This window comes from Procambarus clarkii, chromosome 35 (genome assembly GCF_040958095.1).
Source record: "Procambarus clarkii isolate CNS0578487 chromosome 35, FALCON_Pclarkii_2.0, whole genome shotgun sequence".
Lineage (NCBI taxonomy): Eukaryota > Metazoa > Arthropoda > Malacostraca > Decapoda > Cambaridae > Procambarus > Procambarus clarkii.
Window position 1 is genome coordinate 30825516 of NC_091184.1, and position 27777 is coordinate 30853292.

The window sequence follows — 27777 nt, forward strand, 5'->3', positions numbered from 1 at the left end:
TTACTTGATAATACCTCTGTGAAGTGCTAAAAAAATACATTACTGCGGTTATATATATTTTAATTGATTTGACTTCTAATTTCTTAATATAAATAATTGATTACATCAACCATGCATAAGTGTTGGTATGCCTTTTCCAGTCTCTGTAGAACATGATTAATTATGAAATATATATAATTGTTTCCGCCAATTTGCATTACAAACTGAGGAGAATTAAAAGTTCCTCGGATACTATAGGCCTACCGTGCTGTAGACATTGCATCTATAGCGAGGCTTACACTATATGTATATTTGCAAATTTATTCCCCAAGTCTCGCATAATTGTTTCTTGAATTAATTTGAAATATATTCTCCAGAACGTTCACGAAGTTTGGACACCAAAATCTTGGGTATAATCCTACAGCGGGCACACATTATAGGCTGAAAACCTTCCAAAATAGTTGGTCATATTTACATACACTTCGTACACTTTCCCCACAAAAAAAAGAATGTGTTACAGAGTTTATCTAGTTTCTTAAATAAACAGTCTAACATCAAACTACACCAAGAGAGCAGTACGGGCGTCTTAAGGGCAATAATTTGGTTGTACGTGACGTGGGTCCCGTCTCCTCATGACGGCCGCTCCAGGGAATCAATGCCAATATTTTATTAAAACTTCGCCACGTAATTCGCCTTACTTTCACCCTCGGGTCGCCATCGACAATTCATTATATTATAATTACCTTGTAAATGTAATCAATTGCTGTTTTTATTGCGTATTTCTTTGTGTGTAGGGCAAAATGTCTTGTATAAGCTGGTCTATAGAGTTATTGCAATAAATTGAAAGGGTTTAATTAGCTTATATCTATATGTCAGTTAACTAGGCTGAGCATCATTATGTGACTATTGTATCTGACAATGTTGTATTCCTGCGTGTTGTCAATACATCGTGACGTTGCAACCTCTAGATAACTCAAAAACTGTACGTGATTAACATCACGTCTGTGTTCTTTAATTATCATCTTAAATTCCTCTAAAACACTTATGACCAATATTTAGCACACACTCAATGAAAATTACTTTACATAAGTATAATTCGCAATGTAGATTAAGGCATTCAAGATTTTTTATTATATTCACTTAAATGTTATACATCTTACATCTTCAGTATATACATCTTCAGAAGGGTGTATAGGCTCCGACTATACCCTTCTGAAGATGTATTATTAAATACGAAAGTACTTAAGGAAATTTTTGTTTCAATTCTTCCTTCGTGGTCTGACACTCACATTTTTCATCACGTGTTAATTTTCGTGATTTACACACACACATATTATATATATATATATATATATATATATATATATATATATATATATATATATATATATATATATATATATATATATATATATATATATGTATATATATATATATATATATATATATATATATATATATATATATATATATATATATATTGGATATATATATTTATATTAAGTAATAGGAAATGCGCCCTTTGAACTCAGAATTCCAGATTGTGAGTCGAGAACGAAGCCGACTATACTACCTGGACCCATACCCATCCTGTATGTGGTATATATGACGCGGACAGGTCTAATTTACTACGGGAGACATCTCCCGTCACGCAGGGTGCAGCCACACCTCCACAGATCTCCAGTATCATCTATTGATACTGGTAATGGTTCAAAAGGGCCACCACTTATGGGCTATTCATGCCCGTGCCACCTTTTGGGTGGCTTAATCTTTATCAATCAATCAATCTAATTTACTAGCCTGCATAGTGTGTCCTAGCTCATGCTCACATAGTTTATAATTGCATGGTTGGGGGGATTCACTGCCGACAGCCATCTGATATAGATATTGATATCCAGCTTAATTTTGACAATTACAATGTCGCATTGGTAGATGTTTTGTGCTGTCAGTACATATAGTTCCCGGTTCTAAACGTATTACAACTCTTTATTCTAGCAGTGTTGCCAGATAGGGCTACAAATAGCGAATTGGGCTACTTTTTAGAGCCCTGCGCTCCCAATTTTTTTATTTCGCTACTTGCTACTTTTTGGGCTAATTTAAAAGCAAGATGTGCTAATTTGGGCTATTAAAGTTAAGAATGTACGATTGCGAGTTACATGAAAGTAACTAAGCTATAAATAATTGTAATTAATAATAACTGTAAATATTAATTATTACTAAATAATATTATTTAATAAATTAGTCCTAATTCAATGCAGAGTTTTCTTCCAAGCACAGAAACTTGTAAATATAAATACAAGATAATAGATAGATCGATAAATAAATAGACAACTTTCAAATATTGCACCAAGTAATGGCGAGAGGAAAAAACTAGACAGTATACATTACATTTGAAATTAATAATGGATGAATAGTAATAAATTGGTGTATGTTTGTATGTATACCAGACAAAGTCCATTTAATGGCAGAATTTAGCCATCTTGTGTAAAAACTTTTATATCTCCTATTATTAATTATAACAGTAATCGAAAAAAAGTCATAGTTTGTATATACAAGAGATGAAACAGAGAGCCATGAGCTAGAGCGATGTGCTGAGTCCATAAGGAGGCCGAGCTTTCAGAAATACCTTCCTGTGATTGGCTGTTGCGGGGAATACCAACACTCTTTTATGAATAAAATTTTAACTAAGAAATAGGTCCTTGTGCACAACAACAAGGTTGTTGTGAAAAAGAACAACAATTTCTGTTTTGCACCTGACAAAAATCTCCATTAAACTGAATAATTTACTCGAATAAGAGGGCAGAGCAGAGTATCATTATTTGTGTCAAGACAACCCCCAATAATAACGCCACAAGCTAGGTAGCCAGCCCATTTTTATATAACAATTGTTATATCCTGCAATATTTAATTATCACTATATTAATATTTTTAAATACTTAACATTTCACTTCTTAGGTAGATTAAAGTTGAAGCAGAATGTCATAAGCAAGGATGGTGTGCTGAATAAAGATGATTTATTAAGTGGATGGAGCCTTTAGCTGATCCCTTCCTGTGATTGGCTGTTGTGTGAATGTCAACAAAGAGTTTCTACTAATGATATGCCATTTATTATGCACCCCATAATATCTAGTGGGCGGAGCTTGGAACCTCCTACCCGAGCACAACAACCCGCCTTATGGGTTGCTGTTTGGCTATTTATAGTGCGTTGGAAAAAAACTAGATGGCGTTAGTTGTATTTTGTGGGCTAATTTGTTATAAGTGTAATTTGATGTCAACAGATGGCGTAAGCTGTATCTTATGGCTACTATTGTCCAGCCAGTTGATAGTGTTCTCTTCTGCCAACAGATGGCATCAGCTGTATTATTATTATTTTAATAATATTATTACATTAATAATAATGTATTATTATTACTTTAAACACTGATCTATACGTCTGGTAGCTTATAATAAGGTTTTATACCATGCTGGTATTAGGTAACTAGAATTCAGCAATTACTTTTTTTTATCTACTGTTGAGGATATTTAAGACAAATGTAAGGTTTTGAGGCTAAGTAACGAAGATAGTTACAAGATACGACCCAGATGGTGTTGAGATTGCAAAAGGGATTATGATTAGAACTTAAGCCAAAAAATCAATGCATAGTTCAAGTTCAAGTATGTTTATTGAGACAAGAAAAAAATACATCTCAAAGGGATAGAGTAGCTTAGGCTATTTCTACCCCCCTCTACTTCAAGTCCGTTCAAGGGGCGCACAAATTCAGTAAGTACAAGTAGACAATTAACATTACAAGAATCCCATTTAACATTGCGACTCAATGCATATATGTTCGCAAATACGAGACTGGGATTTATTTCTCGAAAAGTTAGCAATAAAATACGCTTTTAAGTTCTTTATTTTTAAAATTAAGACCAGGGATTCTGTCTAACGAAGCTGCAAGTTAAAACACCGTTATCCTATAATGTTCATCTGTAGCTTGACCCTAAATACTCGTTTATTAAACGAATTTATTGTTAGAGTTCATTAGGAATCAAGTTTGTCGAAGGCAGTTTCCAACAAATACCTTCCTGTGATTGGCTGTTGCGGGGAATGCCAACGCTTATATGAATAAAATGAAAAATAAGAAATACGTCCTTTTGCTCAATAACCTTGTTGTTGTACAAAAGAACAACAATTTCTGTTTTATACAAGACAGAAATTTCCATCTAACTGAATAACGTAGAGCAATAAGAGAGCGGAGGCTTTGTATCGCCGATATTATTTGTGTGAGGCAACACCCACTGATGACGTCACAAGATAGGTAGCCAGCCCATGTTTCTGTAACACTCGTTACATCCTGCAGTATTTAATTATCACTATATTAATACTTTTAAATACTTAACATTTCACTTTTTAGGTAGATTAAAGTTGAAGCAGAATGTCATAAGCAAGGATGGTGTGCTGAATAAAGATGATTTATAAAGTTCATGGAACCTTTAGCTGATCCCTTTCTGTGATTGGCTGTTGTGTGAATGTCAACAAAGAGCTACCAATGATATGCCATTTATTATGCACCCCATACCATCTTGTGAGCCGAGCTTGGAACCTCCTACCCGAGCACAACAACCCGCCTTATGGGTTGCTGTTTGGCTATTTATAGTGCGTTGGAAAAAAACTAGATGGCGTTAGTTGTATTTTGTGGGCTAATTTGTTATAAGTGTAATTTGATGTCAACAGATGGCGTAAGCTGTATCTTATGGCTACTATTGTCCAGCCAGTTGATAGTGTTCTCTTCTGCCGACAGATGGCATCAGCTGTGTTATTATTACTTCCGAATTCCCTTTAAACACTGATCTACAAATCCCTTGGCTTATGATAAGGTTTTATACCATTTATGATAAGTGTTAGATAACTGGAGTTCCGCAATTGCTTTTATTTATCAATTGTTCAGTATATCATCATATAATGTCTGGTTAGGACGTACTGCTCTGGATTGATGAAGATTAAGCCACCCAAGAGGTGGCATGGGCATGAATAGCCCGTAAATACTGCTCTCGTAATATTATTCAGGGGGGTGGGGGAACTATCAAGTAAAAGCGCCAAGCCATTACGACTATATAGCACTCGGAAGGGATCAGGATACGGATTTGGATTGGAACGGGGGGAAAAGAATGGTGCCCAACCTCTTGGGCGGTCGGGGATTGAACGCGGACCTGTAGGAAACGAGACCGTCGCTCTACCGTCCAGCCCAAGTGGTTTAAGCGTAATATTACTAAAACAACAATTTATGCATATAATAACAGCATTTCACACTAAAAATACTTGGATATATTGAAATTTGGTAGTGAATTCCAATCTAGGAATTTCCTATGACTAAACCGTACTTTTTAATCATTTTTATGTACTTACTACTTATTATTAAATTATTAAGTACTTACTATAATAATTAAATAAATTATTTTATTTAATATTTAAATTAAATGATAAAATAATAGGTAATAATAAATCATTGTGTAGGGGGACAGACAGCCAGTGTATATATATATATGTTAGGCTATATATACATGTTAGGCTTATACCAAGGTGCCACAAAGGTGCCACAAAGGTGCCAAATTAAAGACTGGGAGCTGCCGGGGCGGGCCCAAGGGCTGCTGGCGGCCCTGGCCAGGCTGAACTTCCGCGCCCTTATAATCACCATTGTTTAATAATATTCACAGGGAGAAACAACTGTAAATATAGGAATAGTTTATTACAACATACACGGTAAAGAAAACAGCTCGGAAACTAAGGAAATAAAGCTGCCGAAAAAACATTAAAGTCCACTTCAAGTTCAAGTATGTTTATTGAGCCAATAAAAAATACATCTCAAAGGGATAGAGTAGCTTAGGCTATTTCTACCCCCCCCCCCCTACTTCAAGTCCCTCAAGGGGCGCACAAATTCAGTGAGTACAAATACACAAATCACAATACAAGAATCCCATTTAACATAGCAGGTTAAAATAGGAAGCACAGCATATAAGTGTTACAAGTGAGTTACAAGTTACAAGGGAACAAGAGAGAAGACGGTGGAGGCCAAAACCGGAATTACACACTGATTTTAATGCAGATATGTCGTGATTATCATAATATAAAGATGTTAAGGCACGAAAACCTTTTTATTCGTTAAATTGTATAAGGGAATTAAAAGAACCTAACTCATAGCCCCTCTGTTCAAGTCCCTCAACATGCTAAACATATAATCACTCTACACATTCTCGTGTGCTATCTACATATACAAAACCCTTGTTCCTAAATGCTAATCTTGATCTGAAACTTTTCCTTGATAGGTGTAATAGAACCCATGAGTTCTATTACACCTATCTTCTTCTAATGGTCAATTAGCTGAGGCAGCCGACACCTTCCTTATATATATATATATATATATATATATATATATATATATATATATATATATATATATATATATATATATATATATATATATATATATATATATATAACATCAACACAATGTTGTGTACCAAGCTTAATAATAATAATAATTTAGTTCGTCTTATGTATTTTATTTTGGATAAAATAATATTATATTTATTATTATTATAAAGCTACCCCTGGCGCGCCTTGTAAATTAAGGATCTTCAAATTTCCTGATTAATTTTTCTTGTGGGTGTATATCGATATGAAACATATTTCTAGCATATTATTTTGTTTAAAAAAATTGTTGTCTGTTCTGCATTGCGGCAAAAATTAGCTGAATATATAATTGTTTCACATCTGAGAATGCCTTGTTTAAAGAGTAGTCAAATATATTGCCTAGCTCGCCTTTCTTGGTACGCGAATTGCCTAGTTTTGCAATGAAACTGATGGTCATGTGCCTAACTTTACTTATAATACATCTTTGTAGATGTGATTTATATGCTTGAGTACTGTCCAGTAGTCATTAGAGCAATATATATGGATTCACTAGAGATTCACAAAGCAACTTTTGTTTTGGCCTTGTCTTTAATTGTACTTTTGATTATTCCTGTAGTTTGTCTTATTATAATTACAGGTCGAACTTGGTGTGCTGCTGTCTGACTGGCGGACGCTGTACTCTCCCTTACATAAAGAGTCTCGCTGTGTTCCATATACTGAATATAATTTTCCAGTCTTGGGATTATTTCCAAAGCTCGTGCAACTTGTTTGGAAAAGTAATGCACGTTTTGCTTCTCTCCTTTACCTTAATTTGCGCAGTATATATATATATATGTATATATATATATATATATATATATATATATATATATATATATATATATATATATGTATATATATATATATATATGTGTGTATATCACGAAAATAAACACGTGATTAAGAATGTGACAATGTCAGACCACGGAGGAAAATGAAACAGGAATTTCCTTAAGTACTTTCGTATATTAAATACATCTTCAGATTCCTTCTGAAGATATATTTAATATACGAAAGTACTTTAGGAAATTCCTGTTTCATATATATATATATATATATATATATATATATATATATATATATATATATATATATATATATATACCTCCCTGCAATACCTCAAATCCTACCTTACTGACAGGCTCCAGTATGTTTCTGTGAATAATTCAATTTCTCCCACCCTACCCATCAACATTGGTGTTCCTCAGGGCCCCCTCTCCTCTTTCTCATCTACATTAATGACCTTCCAAATGCCTCCCAACACCTCAAACCAATTCTATTTGCTGACGACACAACCTTCATTTACTCCAGTCCTGACCCCCTTGCTCTAAATGCCACAGTAAATACTGAGCTAAATAAAGTCCATCTTTGGCTAACTGCCAACAAACTCACCTTTAACATTGACAAAACTTTCTATATTCTGTTTGGCAATAAATCCTCTAATCAAATAAATCTCAAAATAAACAATACCCAAATTTGTAACAAATTAGATGGCAAATTCCTTGGCATTCTCATTGACCACAAGCTGAATTTCCAGGGACACATTCTAAATATATAAAAAAAAGTTTCAAAAACTGTTGGCATTCTTTCTAAGATCAGATATTATGTACCCCGCCCTACCTTGGTGACTCTCTATTACTCCCTTATCTATCCATATCTCAACTATGGTATTTGTGCTTGGGGCTCTACTACCCAAAATCATTTACGTCCTCTAATTACTCAACACAAAGCTGCTATTAGGACAATATCCAACTCTGGCCCCAGACATCACTCGGTACCCCTACTCAAATCTCTGAATATGTTAGACATTAAGTCACTGCACATTCTCTCATTTGTATTATACATATATAAAACGCTAAACTGTAATGCCAATCCTGATCTCAAAAGCTTCATGGAAGGTTGTAACAGAACCCATGAGCACCACACCAGAAATAAATACAGTTTTGATATTCCTAGAGTACGACTTAATCAAACTAGAAATGCTCTACAAATCAAGGGGCCCAGAATGTGGAATGACCTTCCCAACCATGTTAAAGACTGTACCTCTCTCAACCAGTTTAAGATAAAAACGAAGCTATACCTAATAAATTCCCTGTAACCTACCTTACCCCTCTATTGTCAACCAATGTCTGTTTTTTTTTAAAGAGCGCTGTTTGTCGACAGAATTGTATTTGTGCTGCTTTTTCAGCTATGTTTTCATTTCATGTTTTCATTTTACTCTTTATGCTCAATTAGTATTAAGCTTTAGTCATTTCAGTTTTTCATGCCCGAAACGCTTTGCGTAATAGTGGCTTTAGGCATTGTATGTACTAGCTCTATCTATAAGTCCACCAATCTTTGTAAAAATTTCTTGTATGTATGTACCTTACCTAAATAAACATTTATTTATTTATTTATTTATTTATTTTATTTATTTTTTGGCTTACGGGAACGTCTGGGGCGCAAACAGCACGACGCTGTAGTGTGACGACAACCGTTCCTGGTTCGAGAGTTGACTTAGTTCTGGAATTGTTTCTTTTGCCCGGTGTTGCACTTTCTCCAGTGCAGCGAGGTTAGAAGTCCACTACGGGCTCACCATAGCCCGTGCTACCAGGAACTTGTGTTCCCATTAGCTGAAATCTTAAACAACAACAACATTCAGTGCAGCTATGACTTTGAGGATACACAATATAAAGGTGATGATAATTACTGATGAAAGATTATTTCATCACATTATTACATTAGAGTCTAGTTCTAGCAACAGTACAGTAGCTTTCCATAATAATAACAGGAAATGCAAAGGTGTAAATTGCCAATTAATCAAGATACATTTCTTTTTTTACCAGATTTACCTGAGGGCCACTAACCCCAGTGGCCTCGACGAGGACAGGAAGCCGGCAGCTTGTCAAAGGTCCCCCCCATTTGCCCTAATGATCTTTTCCAGGTAGATTTTAAATGTACAATATTTTTTAACATACAATGCTTTATGGTATATGGGAACAACAGTATTTAGTAACAAGTATAAAGTAATTAATAAGTAATGTTCATAATAAAACACAGGTTGACATGTTAGAATGTTAGATTTTAAGTAACTGCACATCCTCTAAAGGTATTCTATGTATATAAAACTGAACTGCAATGCAAATCCCAACCACAAGCACTTCCTCGAAGGTTGCAAAAGAACCCTGGGCACCACACTAGAAACAAATATTTGTTTGATATTCCAAGCATGCAACTTAATCAAAGTAGAAATGCTCTGCAAATGGGCCCAAAATGTGGAATAACTTCCCTAATCACATTAAAGACTGCCCATCTCTTAACCAGTTTAAAAGAGAAACTAAGTACTGTATTACCTAATCATTTATGTAAGACTTCTTAAATGTCAACCGATGTTTTGCTAATATTGAACATTAATTACTGAACCTGTGAAGCTGCTCTCTGGCATGGTTAAAAAAAAATAACAAAATAATTGCATTCCTTCTGTTTAGTGAAAATTACTGTTTGTCCTGTTGCAATTTATACTGAACCAGTCACAAAGTAAGTCATTTTTTCTATTTCTCTACTTCAATTAATTTTTGCTTTTGATCTCAATTAGTTCTTAGTTCTTTAGGTTTTAATTTGTTTCCGTATCATTCCTGAAATGCTCTGCATATTAGTGGCTTTAGGCATAGTACTTGCTTCTCCTATAAATCCTACCATCATCTTGTATCTTATGTATATACCTGTATGTATGTATTTTGCTTAAATACAAATTATTCTTATTCTTATAATAGTGTTGCCAAGGAAGAACGAGGTACGTAGTATCTGATCTTAGAGACAATGCTTACTGTTTTAGATAATTTTCAAGTTGCATTTTGTATATGGCAATGAAAGTTAAACTTGTTGTCAGTGTGAACTTCAAGACATTTATCTTCTAATCTACACATTATTTGATACCTGTTAATACAGTACTTATGTTAATCCGATTGGTGGACTTGTTACCAAACAGTATGTAAAATATCTTGTTAAGAGTAAGTTTGTTAGCAAACAGCCATTGGTAAACTTTTTTGTTTTTAGTTCAGCATCTAGTGTCATTAGAATAAGTGGGTTACCACTAGAGAAGACGAAAGTTGTATCATTAGCAAATAGAATTGGCTTCATGTTGAGTTATATTAGAAAGATCATTGATATAAATGAGAGATGACCAAAAAAACCACTATGGAGTGCCAATGTTAACTGGCAGTGGGAGAGTTAGCATGATTCACAGAAACATACTGGAGCCTGCCACTGAGGTATGATTGCAAGTATTGAAGGGAGTGACCTTTGATTCCAATGTTGTAGCTTGAGATGTTTACTGTGGCACAGTGATGGGCCCTGTGGAAGATTGACAGGACCTGTAGCACAGTTGACAAGTTCCGTAGTGCAGTTGCTGGGTCCTGTACGTACCTATCGGTATCTACTGGATAGTGATCAACCTCTTTATACCCTCCCTATTAATGTTCAAATCCTTTGTAGAATTTGGCTTGAAAAGTTGTGGTTGGAGGTGGCTTCCACAAGTCATTACTTCAGTGCATTCCACTTATTGACCACTTGTACATGGTATGAGCATTTCCTTCTGCTCATTTATATTTCCAGCTTTCCCTTGTGTCCTCTTGTCCTACTGTCTTGTGGGGCAATGATGGGTCCTGTGGCACAATGATGGGTCCTGTGGCACAGTGATAAATATTCTACAGTCAGTGTTTGTGATGACATAGGACTACAAATGTTCAGTCCAGCTAGAACTGTAGCAATTTGTTATGAATAATGAATTTAATTATCCCCAAAACAATGAAAGGAAAGTTACTAGGGACCTTACTAGTTGCCATTAACTACCAGTTGGGTCTGGACAGTGTGTGTAATTTTTTTAATTACCTAAGTGTAATTATAGGATGAGAGTTACGCTCGTGGTGTCCCGTCTTCCCAGCACTCTGTCATAAAACGCTTTAAAAGTACTGATGGTTTTGGCCTCTACCACCTGCTCACTGAACTTGTTCCAACCATCTACTACTCTGTTTACGATAGTGAATTTTCTTATAATTCTTCGACAGCTTTGTTTAGTTAGTTTAAATCTATGAACTCTTGTTCTCAAAGTACATGGCTTGTCAGGTTACCAATGTTTCCATGCAGTTATTGCTTGCTTTAGGGAGCTTTACCTTGTTTGTGGTTTTCCCATTTGGTGTGAGTTGGTTTAGCATCCCCAGACTCCCTTGGGGGAGTCAAAAACTCGAGACGAATCATCACTGCCGAGACAATAACTAAATTGTCAGAGATGCCTGAATGCTTGCCAATCAGAAGCTTGTACTTGTATAACTACACACCCAAAACATACACTAATAGCTTGAGCTTTCTCCACACAACAAAACTGAGTTTTAAAGAAGAATCAACAAGCTACTTAACTGAACAAATAGTGGTCTCCACCATTATATTGTATTTAGTAGGAGGTAAGCAGAGCCTGATTTCCATGTATGTGTGTGTGTACTCGCCTAGTTGTGCTTGAGGGAGTTGAGCTCTGACTCTTTGGTGAATGTAATGTGTGAATGTGTGTGTGTGTGTGTGTATATAAATGTAAATGCTGATAACTGGTGGCAGTTGGGGGCAGGGGACTGGCACGCCAACTATCAGGTGATGGAGCATTTCTCAACAATCTCTTTGATGCTGAGTAAAGCTTTGGGAAGGTTTAGAGTTTAGATGAATAAATATTCTGGAGAGCATTCCAGGCTGAATAGATCTCTTAAGTTTCTCTTACTGCAGTATGACCTAGAGGGATATCTGAAAATGTCTCACTGCACCATGGCAAAGTATTGCCTAAATGTATTTAGTCCTATTCACAGGGAGGGTAGGACATTATCAAAAGTGGTTCTGGTCAGAAAATAAAAGTATAAAACAAAAAGCAGAAATGGCTAGTGTGTATTGGGTTTTGATACCTAGTTTCAATAGAAAGAGTACGGTACTTTTACAAAAGTGCTATAACTGAATTTCAAAATATACCTGGAAAAGATCAAGGCAAATGGGGGGGACCTTTGACAGCCCGCCGGCTTTCTGCTCTCGTCGAGACCACTAGGGTTAGTGGCCCTCGGGTAAAATGAGGTAAATCAGGTAAGTAAGTTTTAAGCCACACCTAAAAGATAGGGACAAGAGCCAGATCTTGCTTCTACAGACATGGGCAGCCGAGTACAGTATAGGCTAATAATTAAAATTTAACATATAATTATTTTATTTAAATGCCTTACTTAATTATTGATTTCATGATTAATGATTTACACCATGATAAATGATCAAAAGTATTTTACAAGTTTCATATTTATTGTACATGGGATCATAACCAGCAGATTGTACAAATTTTACTTAAATATTCATCTAAATTAAAAACTTGTTATAAATGTAAAATGTAAGAAATATATATACCATAGGATTACACAACTGTCAATGGTAAAACAACTGTGAATGTTAAGAACAAAAAAAAATCCTTTGAAATTTTAGAAAACTACATCATACCCTTTTCTCTCTTATGCCTGAGGAACAACAGTTACTGCAAGTGCTCGAGTAGTTTTCCAAACTTTCCTGTCCAACAGAGTATCAAACATATACAGTATTTCATAATCAAATAGACTCTCCTCTTCATATATCCAGGTCCTCACTTCATAATTTTTTACATTACAATAATCCATATACAGTACTGTGTATTGTTAGGGTAGGATTAGCTGTAGATTACTATAGGCTGATATAGCTATAGCTATAAATTTAGGCTGTTAGGCTCAGTAGGGTTAAATTAGGTTGGTTTGGTTTAGGTGAGGTGAGGCTGGGTAGAAGGTAAGATAATGTTTAATCGGGTAAAAGTACAGTACATTGAAAATGAGTTACAAACATAATGTTGGAATTCTAGGTAGAGCTAGTACATACTACATATGCTTAAAGCCACTAATACGCACAGCGTTTCAGGCAAAACTTAAGGTTAGGTTGGTTTTAAAATCCATTGGCAAATCATCTTGTGTACAATGTGACATATCTAATAGCAGACAGGTTGACCTTGTTCATCCATGGAATTGTTAATGAAGAAATACAACCATTTATATCTGTATTGCACACCTACCAACAGAAACACTGTTCAGTATGTGTTATGAAATTAAATTGTCCGTAACTAGGTAAATACTGGCTGAAGGTACAATAATTTTGGCTTGAAGGTCATACACTTAGAATTTTGTCATTTAGCATAACTATCGGTACAATATGTAGCTAAAATTTATGCAGAAGAATTATAAGAAACTTATTGACATAAATAAGACCACAAAATGTTTGTGAAATATGGCATTTATTATCAGTGCAGCCTCTTGTACATGGCAGATGTTCCTCCAAAGCATGTTTGTTAAATCAATTGATGTTTCATTGTGTTTCCAGAATTGTGGGTTATTTTCAAAAACAGTATATGTATGTACTGTATCTATATTATTTAAATATAAATAATGAAGGGTCCCAGTAGTACAGTCGGGTTCGCTCTTGACACACAATTGAGAATTCTGGGTTCAAATCCCGGGGGACAGAAATGGTGGGACATTTCCTTTCACCTAATGCTGCTGTTCACCTAGCAGTACGTAGGTACTTTGAAGTTAGTCAGCTTGTTGTGGGGTCAGCCTTGGGGGGAAAGGGGGAAGACCTTAATAAAAGCCTAATGTGTGTGAATACACTCTGGCTTCCTGTCCCCCAACACAATGAATTATTTGTAAATTATTGCCTAGTCGGGTATTAATCCCCTTGCCCTATCCTTCGGCGCTCCCTTCGATTAAGATGATTAGATGAATCGTAGTGTGAGGTGTGCTCACACTTGTATATGTCTAGATTTCTCCTTGTAAGCTCAGTATATCTCTGTTGAACATAGTTTATTCCTAAAGATGTCACATTGCTGACGAAATGTCAAACAATAAAATGGAAAGATTAAGTGATGTAGTGTTTCTTCACCCTCCAGATGGTAGAAGGTATTTGCATACAATGGAAAATTTCCATAAGAAAATTAACAATAGTTACAATGCTGTTGGGTTTAATGACATGTGTATTAGAGAGAACCTGCTCCCAAAATATACAAATAACTACTATTTTTTTTGTGTGTGTGATTTTATTATTACAAGTACAGTGTGTATACTGTATGAATAAAAGTCCAAGAAAGAGCTTTGTACATGCCGAATGGGAACTCATTTACATAATTATTCAAATTATTATTAAACTATCAGTTAAAAAAAAAATTGTATTGTTAATATTTTGTATAATTTGCCATTTAATCGACACCATTTTTGTAAAACTTTAAAAGCTCGGTTATGTGCAAGGGGAAAAAGGACAGTTTGGAAATATAGTTTGTAAATCGTGAAGTAATGTGCTTTAAGTATGTTAAGTGCCATAATAAATAAATGAACGTATGGAATTTTGTAACTAGCTCATCAAGATTGTAACTTGCTTAGCTAAATGAATTGTGGGGTTCAGTCCCTGAGCCCATTATGTGCCTCTGTAACCCTTTCCACTACCGCCCACAAGATGGGTATGGGGTGCATAATAAATGAACTAAACTAACGTATGGAAAATGTTGGGATAGCAGTGGTGACAGGGAGTGATGTGATGTGTGTCAGTAGAGTAAGACAAGTGACACTGTATGATGGAAAGAAGGCCTGATCTCGGATGTGTAAGATTAGAATATTAATCATAATTATTATGATTCTATAACATAATATAGATATAATAATAATCATAACTAGTAGACAACCAGCCTCTAGGAAGTGGATAGTGGATGAACATATGTAGGATATGTTCATGATGGCATACAGTACTTCCACATGTCTGCTTGGAAAGAACATTATTTTTTTTTATTCTGACCAACCCCTTGAGGGTTGACCAGACCACACACTAGAAGGTGAAGAGACGACGACGTTTCGGTTTGTCCTGGACCATTCTCACAATTGACTCGAGAATGGTCCAGGACGGACTGAAATGTCGTCGTCTCTTCACCTTCTAGTGTGTGGTCTGGTCAACATACTTTAGCCACGTTATTGTGACTCATCGCCTGCACCCCTTGAGGGTGTTCTCAGAATAAAGTGTCAGACATAGATACTGTGTAACATTTTTGTATCGGATTCGACTAAATTAATTTAAAACTGATAAATTTTGTTAATAATCCACTTATTCCTAGTCCACATTCATAAGTATACATTTGTTTAATACTTCAACATAATGCAGTTCAGTCCTGATACTAATGTATTATACAGTTTCAAAAGTTATTAACTTTCAAAAATATCTAAGATATTTGAATCTGACTTACCAACTGAGATGGTAGTGAATTTAGAAAACATTTGCTTTTTCTGTTCCTCTAGGAACAACTTGAGATCCTGCTCTGCACTTTCAGAAAGTTTAGGTGTGCGATTGCTCCACCAACACATACTACTTTCCTGCATTTTTATGAAAAAATAAAATGCTGCAGTCAAACGAGAAAGTGGTGTTGGGCAAGGCAAGCCTGCACGCTGATACCTATTACACACATGACGGACTTTCATATCTTTTGCTTCCTCATGATTCTTGAAGGATATCCGACATTTGTTAATAATTTTCTTCTCATTTTTCGGACTTGCTTCAAGCATGAACTCAAGGATGTGGTCATGAATGTTGGTACCTTTGAACTTATAGCGTGAGCATTTGGTAAGTGCAAACTGGCCCTCTGGAGTGATTTGCCATGGTCCTCCAGTACAGTTTGGGTTATATTTTGGCAGTACATCAGAGTAGTCAGAATTGGTTACAAGAATACGTGAAGTTGTGTGTGTTGGCGTTGTCATCATCTCTACCAAGAAAAAGTATTTCCACTGAGTCAGCAAAATTTTAGCATCCACAGCAAATTCAACATTGCCATACCAATCTGGTGCATCTTTATCTTCATCAGTAGGACTTGTACTAAACCAAAGAACCTTAATGTTGGCACAGGGGTGAGATGGGGACAGGACACGAGAATCAATAGAGCTGAAGGTAATAACATGCTTAGGTTCTATCCTGCGTGTATTGCAAACCTCAATGGCATCTTCAAGGTGGAGTGTCCGGATAATGTGGGTAAAAGGTTTGTAGGGGTTGGATCCCTCACTAACATGTCTTCCACTGCCAGGACGCCAGAGAATTGTGTTGCCACCCTTCCCTGGATGCTTTTTTAGTAGCTGATCGCCCCAGCTTGTAGACGGGCCCTGTAACATAATAACCTTACATTATGTTTTTTTATATAACGAATTGTAAAATCACAGCTACAGTAAATAAATTATTGGACATCTTTCTAGAGCTCATTGAAAGTACAGTGAATACTTGCTATATGTGAGAGATATGCATCAAAATCTCTGTATTGTACAAGCAAAATTATACAAAAAAAAAACCCAGCATTGAATGTAATGAAACGCCATTTTCTGGGTGAGACCCGGAGGCTCCCCGGCAACCCTCCCTCCCTCCGGTCGGCGGTTTTTCGAGTGTTTTGACATCCAGCCTCAGAACTGATGGGTGGATAGCCGGCGTGGGAGGTCTGGGGCTCCCCCTTCCCCCTCCCGGGGAGGGGGGGAGCTGCGCAGACAGCGGCGCGGTGACGTATGACGTCATACTAGTTTCCTTGTTTTCTGTTGAAGAGTTCTATCCACTAGTTCGGCTTTAGGTAGCAATTTTCACCAGAATAGGGGATTGTTTTGGAATGCTTACCTTTCTGGATGCTTGACCCGGTCGATGGCAGACATAGAATGCTTCCAACCACACGGGGGTTTCTATAGGCCATTGCTCCCCTTGCCTCTCTGAGGGGGCCAGGTTCTGGCCGTGGTCCCCGGTAGGCCCTAGAACTCCATACACATGACTGATGCCAAAGTCTGACATTAGCATATCAGCCGGTAAAGCTCCGGGGAGCCGACGGGGCTCCCCCCAGAAAAACAACTTTAGGTTACAAAGGCAGAAACAAGCACTGAATGTAATGAAATGCCTCTTTCTAGATCATAAGAACATAAGAATGAAGGTGACTTCAGAAGGCTTATTGGCCCATACAAGGCAGTTCCTATTTATATCCACCCAATCTCATTCATATATATGTCTAACCCACATTTGAAACAATTAAGGAATCCTACGTCTATTATATTGCGCGGTAATTAGTTCCACAAATTGATAACCCTGTTACCGAACCAGGTTTCTGGTGGAACCTTTGGTGGCTATGTTACTACATCCTGGTTAGCTCCATCCATTTATATGAAGTAAAATATACCAGATACCATAGAATTTGGATAAATGAGTTAATAATAGAGTAACTAGGGCATGGCGAGGAAGAAAGTACTCTATCTGACTTTGGAGAATGCCTACAGTGGATAGTGAGTGAATACTGTTCTAGAAACCTTTTTGGAAATATTTTGTATATGGCAATGGAAATTTAGTTTGTTGTCAATGTGAACATCAAGGAACTTCCCATCTACTGTACTCTGCTTGCAGTTTGGGTATTATTAATTCTTATATCAATTTGATTGTTGGACTTGTTACCAAACAAAATGTAAGAAATCTTGTCAATGTTAAAGGTAAGTTTGCTAGCAGTCAACCACAGATGGACTTGTGGTTGACACAGTTCAGTATTCACCTTGTCATTTAGAATAAGTGGGGTAGCATGTGAGAAAATGAAGGTTGTATCATCAGCAAATACAATTGGCTTAAAATATTGAATGGTATTTGGAAGATCATTGATATGAGAGAGAGGAGTGGACCAAGTATACTACCCTGTGGAATACCAATGTTAATTGGAAGAGTGGGAGGAGTAACCTCGCTCACTGAAACCTACTGCTGCCTGCCACTAAGGTACGATTGCATGTACTAGAGGAACCTCTATGGACCTCTGACTCTATAGTGTTGAGTTTGAGAAGGTTATTGTGGTTAACGGTGTCAAAAGCCTTACATAGGCCAACAAACAGACCTACGAGGTACTCATTTTTGTCATGAGCTGCATGTATTGAGTTGAAGATATTTATAAGAGCATCATTGGTGCTTTTATGGGGCCTGAAGCCATATTGGTTAGAACTGTGAATTGGTTAGAAACTGTTAGAATTGGTTAGAAACTGTTAGAATTGGTTAGAAACTGTTAGAATTGGTTAGAATACTGTGCTTATCGAGAAAAGAATACAGCTGTTTGTACAGTATACGAGTTTCTCAAGGATTTTTGGACAGGGTGGGAAGGACTGAAATTGGTTTAAATTGTCGATTTCAACGAGATCTCTACTTTTATGGACTGAAATGACTTTAGCCATTTTAAGAGAATTTGGGAAGGCTCAGATCTCCAGTGATTTATTGTCGAGGAACTCTGTTGCAGGAGCTAAAACATTGAGGCTTTTGTTATAGATTAGGGTTGGTATCTCAAAAGAGTTACAGGATTTAGTTTAAGGGCAGATGTTTCAGTTATTCTCATGGCTTTGGTAATCAAGGGCAAAAGCATAGTGTATTCATACAGTTGAGGAAGCTGGCAATAAGTGGGTTATCAGGCTGGCATAGGTCAATATTGAAATCTCCTGTTAATATTAGTTGATTTTTATTAAGCTTGTTCCTTATTATTAAGTTTTTAAGATTTCTACATCAGTGTTAGAAATCCTGTAGACTGCACTTAGTTATGTTGGCCCACTGGGGACCAGAGCCAGAACCCGGCCTTCCCTTCACAGACAAACAGAGAGCAGGGGACTATTATTATCACTGTCACCAGGAAGGCATCCAGAAAGTCTGTGAATCATTTTTTAGTGAAGCCATTTTTTGAGGATTTTTTTTTAATAAATTTTTTCGATACTATACAAGAGTTCTTCCATTCTTGTAAAGCCCTTAGCATGTATAGCATTTCAGGCAGGTCCTTAATCTTAATTTTCCCTGGAATATGACCCGCCAAATTGTTTACCAGGTACTCATTCACTGCTGGGTGAACAGAGGCATACAGTTAAGGATCAAACATAGGTTGAACACACAGTATATATGAAAGAGTAGGGTGGAAATAGATGCCTTGTATGGGCCAATAGACCACCTGCAGTTCTCTTTATTCTTACATTTTAAATTATCAGAGAAGATATGAGAGTATGTAGCCATACATATGCAGCAAACAACAACAACAACAAAGACCGTATAAAAAGCATAATCTGAAGACTCACCTTTTTTGTGAAACTTTTATTGGTCTTTGCATCACAGTCTGAAACATACACCACAACAGTTACTAAAGCTCAGAAATATAGATAAGCATATGTTAAATATTATTAACACATAAACAATGTCTTTATTTTAATGTAGCCACCCACAAGTACTAGTGACAGTAATAATAATAATATGTATATTGTATTTTTAAATACAATTTAGGAAATTTAGGAAAATAAATTGTTTAAATAAAGTATAGTACAGTATACAGTATTTAAATATATTTGGGAAACTTTTAAGTTCATCTACAAAACAGTAATACAGTTATGGATACCTAACATTTTCTTAATCTTAATTTTTCCCTGGAATACAACCCGCTAAATCGTTTAACAACCTGGTATCCATTCACTGCTGGGTGAACAGAGGCTACATTTAAGGATTGGTACCCAGTCAATCCTCCCCGGCCAGGATGTGAACCCAGACCAAAGCGCTCGCGAAGCCCCAGGCGAATGTCTTACCACTGCGCCACGGGAACTGCTAATTAACCACTATATATGTTCTTAATAATTTTATTTAAAAAAATACATTATACATATTATTTATTGCTGTCACTAGTACTTGTGGGTGGCTATATAAAAAATAAAGACACTGCACCGCAGGGACTGCAAATTTATATTAATAAGCCTTTCTTTCGTACCTTGTGGAGCTGTATCATGTTGCCGTTGTGCCAGCCCTGGAGTGATGATAGTAGGTTGGTAAGCTTGAGTTCCTGGTGGCATGATGGTGACAATTTCAGGTTCTTTTCTATGACGTGTCTGGCTTCTGGTTGGGCCCCAGATGCCAAGATGTTCTCGGGAAACTTTAGAGCATTGTCCATCTGTGCCACCAATGCCTGGTGCCATAATTACTGTTCTGCTTGTCCCTGCCTGAAATGGGATTAGAATGTTAATGAATAGATAACAAAATGCATGCAAAACGTGTTTTATGAGTTACAGAAAATTAACACTTTTATAATTTATAATAACAATACTAATAATATATACACTACCAAGATAGTAAGCCTTTAATTAAGGATAGGGATGCACATTATTAACTCTTAAAAATAAATAAATGACAACCACTTAAAAATGATTAGGGTAATTTTCAGATAGCTTTACCATTTCTGTACCTTTCTCAATAAAAGGTAGTTTGATGCCTGTCTGTGCAGTCTCTGTAATGGTGAGTGTGTAGGGCTTTATTTATTAGAACAGTCATCGTGACATTATGATGTCTAACTTGAACAATGGCAACCTAACTTGATGATGTGACTAACTTATACTTAATATACAACTAATACAGTGTTGATTAAAATAAAATGTTAAAATTAAAAATGTTCCTAGATAAAAATAAACAATAAGCAGCCCTGCTTCTTAGTCTAAACTACCATAGCATAATGTACTAATGTAACTTGTTCACTCCTTCCAGCTAGTCATGCTGGAAGGTGTGCTTCAAACTCTCACTGTATATTACTACCCTCTTCCCCAATATTAGTACTTAAGACATATATCATCACCAGTGTAATCAACCTCTGTCAAGTTATATTGTAGTTATATATTGATATAAAAATATGCTGCAATGTAGTTTTTCATCTTGCCTGATATGTTAGATTAAGGACCTGCCCGAAATGCTATGTATGTTAGTGGCTATGCTTTTATATATATATATATATATATATATATATATATATATATATATATATATATATATATATATATATATGTGCATGTAATATATACATATATATTTTATATATTGATGTCTTTATATTCTTTAAAGCCACTAACACGCATAGAATTTCAGGCAAAGATAATATTAAATAGGTAATTTGTAGCAAAATTTAAAAATGCCAAACAGGTAATTTGAAAGAAAATTTAAAGATATAGTAAAATTTGAGGATTATCAACAGGTACATTATAGCATAATTTGAGGGTTATTATTACTAGGTATATTGTTGTTAAATTTGAGTTCAATATAACAACCATGACATGATAGCCCCCATGACCCATGCATTATTATACACTATCAATACAGTACTTGATATACTGTAAATAATGTTGATGATGTTTTAGATTCAGCTACTCTGAGCAAAAAGTTCCAAGTAGCACAGTTCTAAAAATGTTATATATACCCATTGGATGCTCGCTACGTCAATACTGGTACACGGGTCTGGTGAATTACCCAAATTTACCCAAATCCTTTGGGAGGATTTGGGTAGATTTGGGTGGATTTGAGTAATTCTACGGACCGCTGGTACACTGGAAGTTATTTTTTTTTATACAGCTGGCTTAAATTATGGGGCGTTGCGCAGTCTTGATGCCGTATACAGCTAAGCATAGATGAACTTATAGCTAGTTTTTTTATCTACACTGTGTAATCTTTCATATAAAAGAGGGTAGCAACACACTTCTGTGTATACCTAAGCGTGTTAATATAAAAAAATGCTATCATCTAGATAGCAGCACGAAAACAAATTGGTGAGCGGTGTGACGTCACTATATGCAATAAGCGGTATGCATGGGTTCCTGTACTAATAATAAAGCGGGAAAACATTTAAAGTATTGACTTTATCAATACAATTTTGTTCTCTAAGGCAGATACATTTCCTTAACCTTAAATCATTTTTATAATGAGTCAGATATCTGGCAATACGAGCTTCCTATACGTCACAAAGCAGGACTGGCGTATGAATAAACTCCGTCACCGAATATTGACTGGTGATATTAGTGGTCACGTTCAATACTATTACACTAAGATGTTTCACTCGGGTAATATACCTTCAGTACACTCATAATCGTACCTTGTGTTGGAGTGATGGATCCATATCACTGGCTCACACAGTACAGGCTCACCACCCGGCCACGGATCCCTCACACGAAGTGAACACGTCCCACTGTCACCAAGAAACACCCTTCTGTATCATCTCTAAAGTTAATATTTTTGGATTTCTATCCTTATTTTAAGTCATTTAACAGTAACGTTGCTAAAAATTGTATAATATATATATATATATATATATATATATATATATATATATATATATATATATATATATATATATAATAATAATAACCCTGGCACTCTCAAGACCCGGATCTCACCACAGATAATGACGGTCTGGTATTTACCTCTGGGAAGAGGAAGCCCGTGTCTTGACAAAGGTCCCTAACAATACTACAGAAATACTTTTCATAACCGGCGCATGTTTACTACATCGGTTGCACCTGCAATTTACTCATCAACGTCCAGGATGAGTGCCACGCTGCCCTTCAAGTCAAAATTTAAACATTAACATTCATATAAGCAGCAATCATTGATTGGTGATTCACCACAATATCCTATTGTTTCAGAAAATGTTTACGATAAGATAATCTTGAAGGTCATAATTATTTTGGCGCACATCATCGCGTTGTTGTTGCTGGATCGACCAACATTGTCTATTATTTTGTATTTTTAACTGATGAATTCCAAGTTTTAAAGTCTTACATCGATCATTTTTGTATAATAAGCTACTTATAAGTACATTTTCACACACACACACACACTCGATAATTAATGAGTAGATAGCCACAGCTGTACACATCGAAGCCAATGATATTCTCACACACAGAAAATAGTCTCTTGTTTAAATATAATCGTGGAAGTAACTTACGCGTGGAAGTGCGTCGTAGAACACAGCCAACACTGAGACAAGAGATAAGTAACTAGCTATGCGCTCCAGTCCGCCAGAACCCAGCGCATGCGTACTCAACGTCCCCTATCCGCCTGGGATCGCACACCGCCTGGGAAACCCATGATGTCCTCGACATCATGGGTTTCCCCCTGGTCGAGGACAGGAAGCCTCTTAGGCTCGTGGAGGGCCCCTCTAAGAGTCTAACAACTAAGATTCCACAGGATGCAAGAGGACGGAGGTGCCCCGAAGAGTCTAACAACTAAGATTCCACAGGATGCAACTCACAAAAATTAGCTAACTACAGAGCCAATTTACTACCACCATATAGGAACAGAAACATCAGGTAAAAGGAAATTTATCCAATAGATCTGTTCTGCCGCGTGAACTTAACCCGAAACTTTCCGGTTATGAAGCAACTGCGGCTATCACTGCACTACAGATTGATTGATAAAGATTAAGTCACCCAAGAGGTGGCACGGGCATGAATAGCCCGTAAGTGGTGGCCCTTTTGAGCCATTACCAGTATCAAGAGCTGATACTGGAGATCTGTGGAGGCGCGATTGCACCCTGCGTGACGGGAGATGTCTCCTGTGTGCACTACAGAGGGTAGATAGTACCAAATACCCTGACCACATTCCCCTTCTCATGAAGTATAGTGCATGACTGCATGGAGGTCGAAGTATCAATGCCAGGCCGCTACAGAACTGCACTGTGTGACCTACCACTGGTGGTACCGTATACACCCATCATACAGGTTGTATACGGTGCCTATACAACCTGTATGATGCTTGTGTCCGAGGTACATCACGTATATAACTGGTCGAAAAGCATACTTAGTACAGTCCATGCAAGACTGTCAAGTCTTGCAATTCCCTCCGTCCTATACTAAATACTAATCCTTATAGATTTGTAAAGATTAAGCCACCCTAGAGGTAGCACGGGGATTAATAATATATAAATATATACTACGGGCTATAAGGGATAATCCAATGTTATAATTGCCCTATAAGGGATAATCCAATATTATAATTGTGCTATGAGGGATAATTCAATATTATAACTGTACTATAAGGAATAACCCAGTATTATAGTTGTGTTATAAACGATTATCCAATATTATAATTGTGCTATAAGGGATAATCCTCATATCCCTTTCAAGTATTATATAGTCGTAATGGTTCAGTGCTTTCTCCACTGATAATTATACCTTGCCTTCGTCACCTCGTACCCATACCACGCCCCCATCACTACCACGCCCACATTACTACCACGCCCCCATTACTACCACGCCCACATTACTACCACGCCCACATTACTACCACGCCCACATTACTACCACGCCCACATTACTACCACGCCCACATTACTACCACGCCCCCATCACTACCACGCCCACATTACTACCACGCCCACATTACTACCACGCCCACATTACTACCACGCCCACATTACTACCACGCCCACATTACTACCACGCCCACATTACTACCACGCCCACATTACTACCACGCCCACATTACTACCACGCCCACATTACTACCACGCCCCCATTACTACCACGCCCACATCACTACCACGCCCACATTACTACCACGCCCCCATCACTACCACGCCCACATTACTACCACGCCCTCTCCCATGCCCCTGTTCCACCCCCTTAAAACGCCTCCACCCCGCCCAGTAGATTGCGTTTTACTTTCAATTAATCAACCCCCCTTGTTATTTTTATTTCATTTCGTGACCAAAGGGGTTGAGTGAGAAAGAAGTGTCGGGAGGAAGTATCGGGGTGGAGATAGGAGTAAGAGTAATTCTACGAAGTACAGGAAGGAGATGGTGCATGCGATGACTCAGCCTGGCCGGGACGTGACTGACTCCTGTACCACTGAGCGCAGGATACTAGTTGCTTGCTCACGGGAGACATCTCCCGTCACGCAGGGTGCAGTCGCACCTCCACAGATCTCCAGTATCAGCTCTTGATACTGGTAATGGCTCAAAAGGGCCACCACTTACGGGCTATTCATGCCCGTGCCACCTTTTGGATGGCTTAATCTTTATCAATCAATCAATCAGTTGCTTGGTACACAAGATGCATCGCGCTCACATTTTGTTTTGTTACCATTTCAGACACAAAATTTGCAGATTTCGTATATCTGTGGTTGGTCAATATTAAAACCGCTATATAATGCTATTAACGGTTAAAATCTTCTACTTAACAGGCATATACAAGAATGTAAGAACTCTTGTACAGTTATTAAATGAAGTTCAGTGATGTGATAGACAATCCGGGCATCATAAAAACAACGCGCGCCAGCGTAAACATACAAATATGTAATTAAGAAACAATGCTGAGAAAGGGGAAAAAGGAGAAAGAGGAAATTTTGATAATTAAAAAAACACTTAACAAGGCTGAGCGCGGGTCAGGTCACCAATACAAAGTGAGGTCACTCAAGAATAAGACACCCACGAAACTGTTTACCAAACACAAAGGTGCTAATTGTCTAGTTGTTGTAGTTTAAGGAGAAACGTAGGTAGTGTGAGGGAGAGTGGCACAGTAGTGTGAGGGAGAGTGGCACAGTAGTGTGAGGGAGAGTGGCACAGTAGTGTGAGGGAGAGTGGCACAGTAGTGTGAGGGAGAGTGGCACAGTAGTGTGAGGGAGAGTGGCACAGTAGTGTGAGGGAGAGTGGCACAGTAGTGTGAGGGAGAGTGGCACAGTAGTGTGAGGGAGAGTGGCACAGTAGTGTGAGGGAGAGTGGCACAGTAGTGTGAGGGAGAGTGGCACAGTAGTGTGAGGGAGAGTGGCACAGTAGTGTGAGGGAGAGTGGCACAGTAGTGTGAGGGAGAGTGGCACAGTAGTGTGAGGGAGAGTGGCACAGTAGTGTGAGGGAGAGTGGCACAGTAGTGTGAGGGAGAGTGGCACAGTAGTGTGAGGGAGAGTGGCACAGTAGTGTGAGGGAGAGTGGCACAGTAGTGTGAGGGAGAGTGGCACAGTAGTGTGAGGGAGAGTGGCACAGTAGTGTGAGGGAGAGTGGCACAGTAGTGTGAGGGAGAGTGACACAGTAGTGTGAGGGAGAGTGGCACAGTAGTGTGAGGGAGAGTGGCACAGTAGTGTGAGGGAGAGTGGCACAGTAGTGTGAGGGAGAGTGGCACAGTAGTGTGAGGGAGAGTGGCACAGTAGTGTGAGGGAGAGTGGCACAGTAGTGTGAGGGAGAGTGGCACAGTAGTGTGAGGGAGAGTGGCACAGTAGTGTGAGGGAGAGTGGCACAGTAGTGTGAGGGAGAGTGGCACAGTAGTGTGAGGGAGAGTGGCACAGTAGTGTGAGGGAGAGTGGCACAGTAGTGTGAGGGAGAGTGGCACAGTAGTGTGAGGGAGAGTGGCACAGTAGTGTGAGGGAAAGTGGCACAGTAGTGTGAGGGAGAGTGGCACAGTAGTGTGAGGGAGAGTGGCACAGTAGTGTGAGGGAGAGTGGCACAGTAGTGTGAGGGAGAGTGGCACAGTAGTGTGAGGGAGAGTGGCACAGTAGTGTGAGGAAAAGGTAGGGAGAATGGAACAAATAAAAAAAAGACATTATAATAGGTGAAAAGAAAGATTGAGAGAAGTATTCTGGAAAATGAGAAGAGTTTGTTATTTATTATATACCCATATATAGGTACTCCCAGGTGCCTATATATATATATATATATATATATATATATATATATATATATATATATATATATATATATATATATATATATATATATATGTCGTACCTAATAGCCAGAACGCACTTCTCAGCCTACTATGCAAGGCCCGTTTTGCCTAATAAGCCAAGTTTTCCTGAATTAATATTATTTCTCTAATTTTTTTCTTATGAAATGATAAAGCTACCCATTTCATTATGTTTGAGGTCAATTTTTTTTATTGGAGTTAAAATTAACGTAGATATATGACCGAACCTAACTAACCCTACCTAACCTAACCTAACCTATCTTTATAGGTTAGGTTAGGTTAGGTAGCCGAAAAAGTTAGGTTAGGTTAGGTTAGGTAGGTTAGGTAGTCGAAAAACAATTAATTCATGAAAACTTGGCTTATTAGGCAAATCGGGCCTTGCATAGTAGGCTGAGAAGTGAGTTCTGGCTACTAGGTACGACATATATATATATATATATATATATATATATATATATATATATATATATATATATATATACACACACACACATACAATAGGGAAGGGAGTACCACCCCTGGCTGGAAGAAGGGGACCCAGGAGATGGAGTTCAAACCAACGTTTCACCAAAAGCATATACGTATTACTGTACTGAGAAAAATTGTCGAAAACTGTACGTCAGACAAGGAATATATTGGTAGAATACAGCAATGCGATGGTTCAAATATATATATGTACCAATAATATCATTGCTTTTATTGTAACCTATATGAGATTTATGTGCCCAAATACAATTATAGTATTCATATTATTGAAAATAGTAAAATTAAAAATAATATATGCTGAATTCTCTGAGTGAATCTGCCGATGCGGTGAAGTAAAGT

At 37.4% G+C, this 27777-nt stretch overlaps 1 protein-coding gene across 6 annotated transcripts; it reads right to left on the reverse strand.

The window, feature by feature from the left end:
• Positions 1 to 12602: 12602 nt before the first annotated feature.
• Positions 12603 to 23368, reverse strand: LOC138371427 (uncharacterized). 6 transcript variants are annotated; one of them, XM_069336251.1, is made up of 5 exons: positions 23223 to 23352; positions 22371 to 22463; positions 20232 to 20460; positions 19555 to 19592; positions 12603 to 16608 (listed from the first exon to the last, which is right to left on the reverse strand). In XM_069336251.1, exons 2-5 carry the CDS (start codon positions 22392 to 22394, stop codon positions 15664 to 15666), a joined length of 1236 nt encoding a protein of 411 aa, XP_069192352.1. In that variant the 5' UTR covers positions 22395 to 22463; positions 23223 to 23352; the 3' UTR covers positions 12603 to 15663. The 6 variants fall into 6 exon arrangements, with proteins under 6 accessions (XP_069192352.1, XP_069192354.1, XP_069192353.1 ...); XM_069336253.1 differs by lacking the exon at positions 22371 to 22463 and having other exon boundaries at positions 23223 to 23368; XM_069336252.1 differs by lacking the exon at positions 23223 to 23352 and having other exon boundaries at positions 22348 to 22389.
• Between the last annotated feature and the right edge of the window lie 4409 nt (positions 23369 to 27777).

What these genes read in the sequence shown, in the direction of transcription:
- LOC138371427 (XM_069336251.1), bottom strand. Translation starts at nt 22,394, where the DNA reads ATGGATCCATCACTCCAACACAAG. An exon ending in ACATGATACAGCTCCACAAG is followed by an intron (nt 19,593 to 20,231) that starts GTACGAAAGAAA and finishes TGTATGTTTCAG; the next exon opens with ACTGTGATGCAAAGACCAAT. An exon ending in ATAAAAGTTTCACAAAAAAG is followed by an intron (nt 16,609 to 19,554) that starts GTGAGTCTTCAG and finishes ATTATGTTACAG; the next exon opens with GGCCCGTCTACAAGCTGGGG.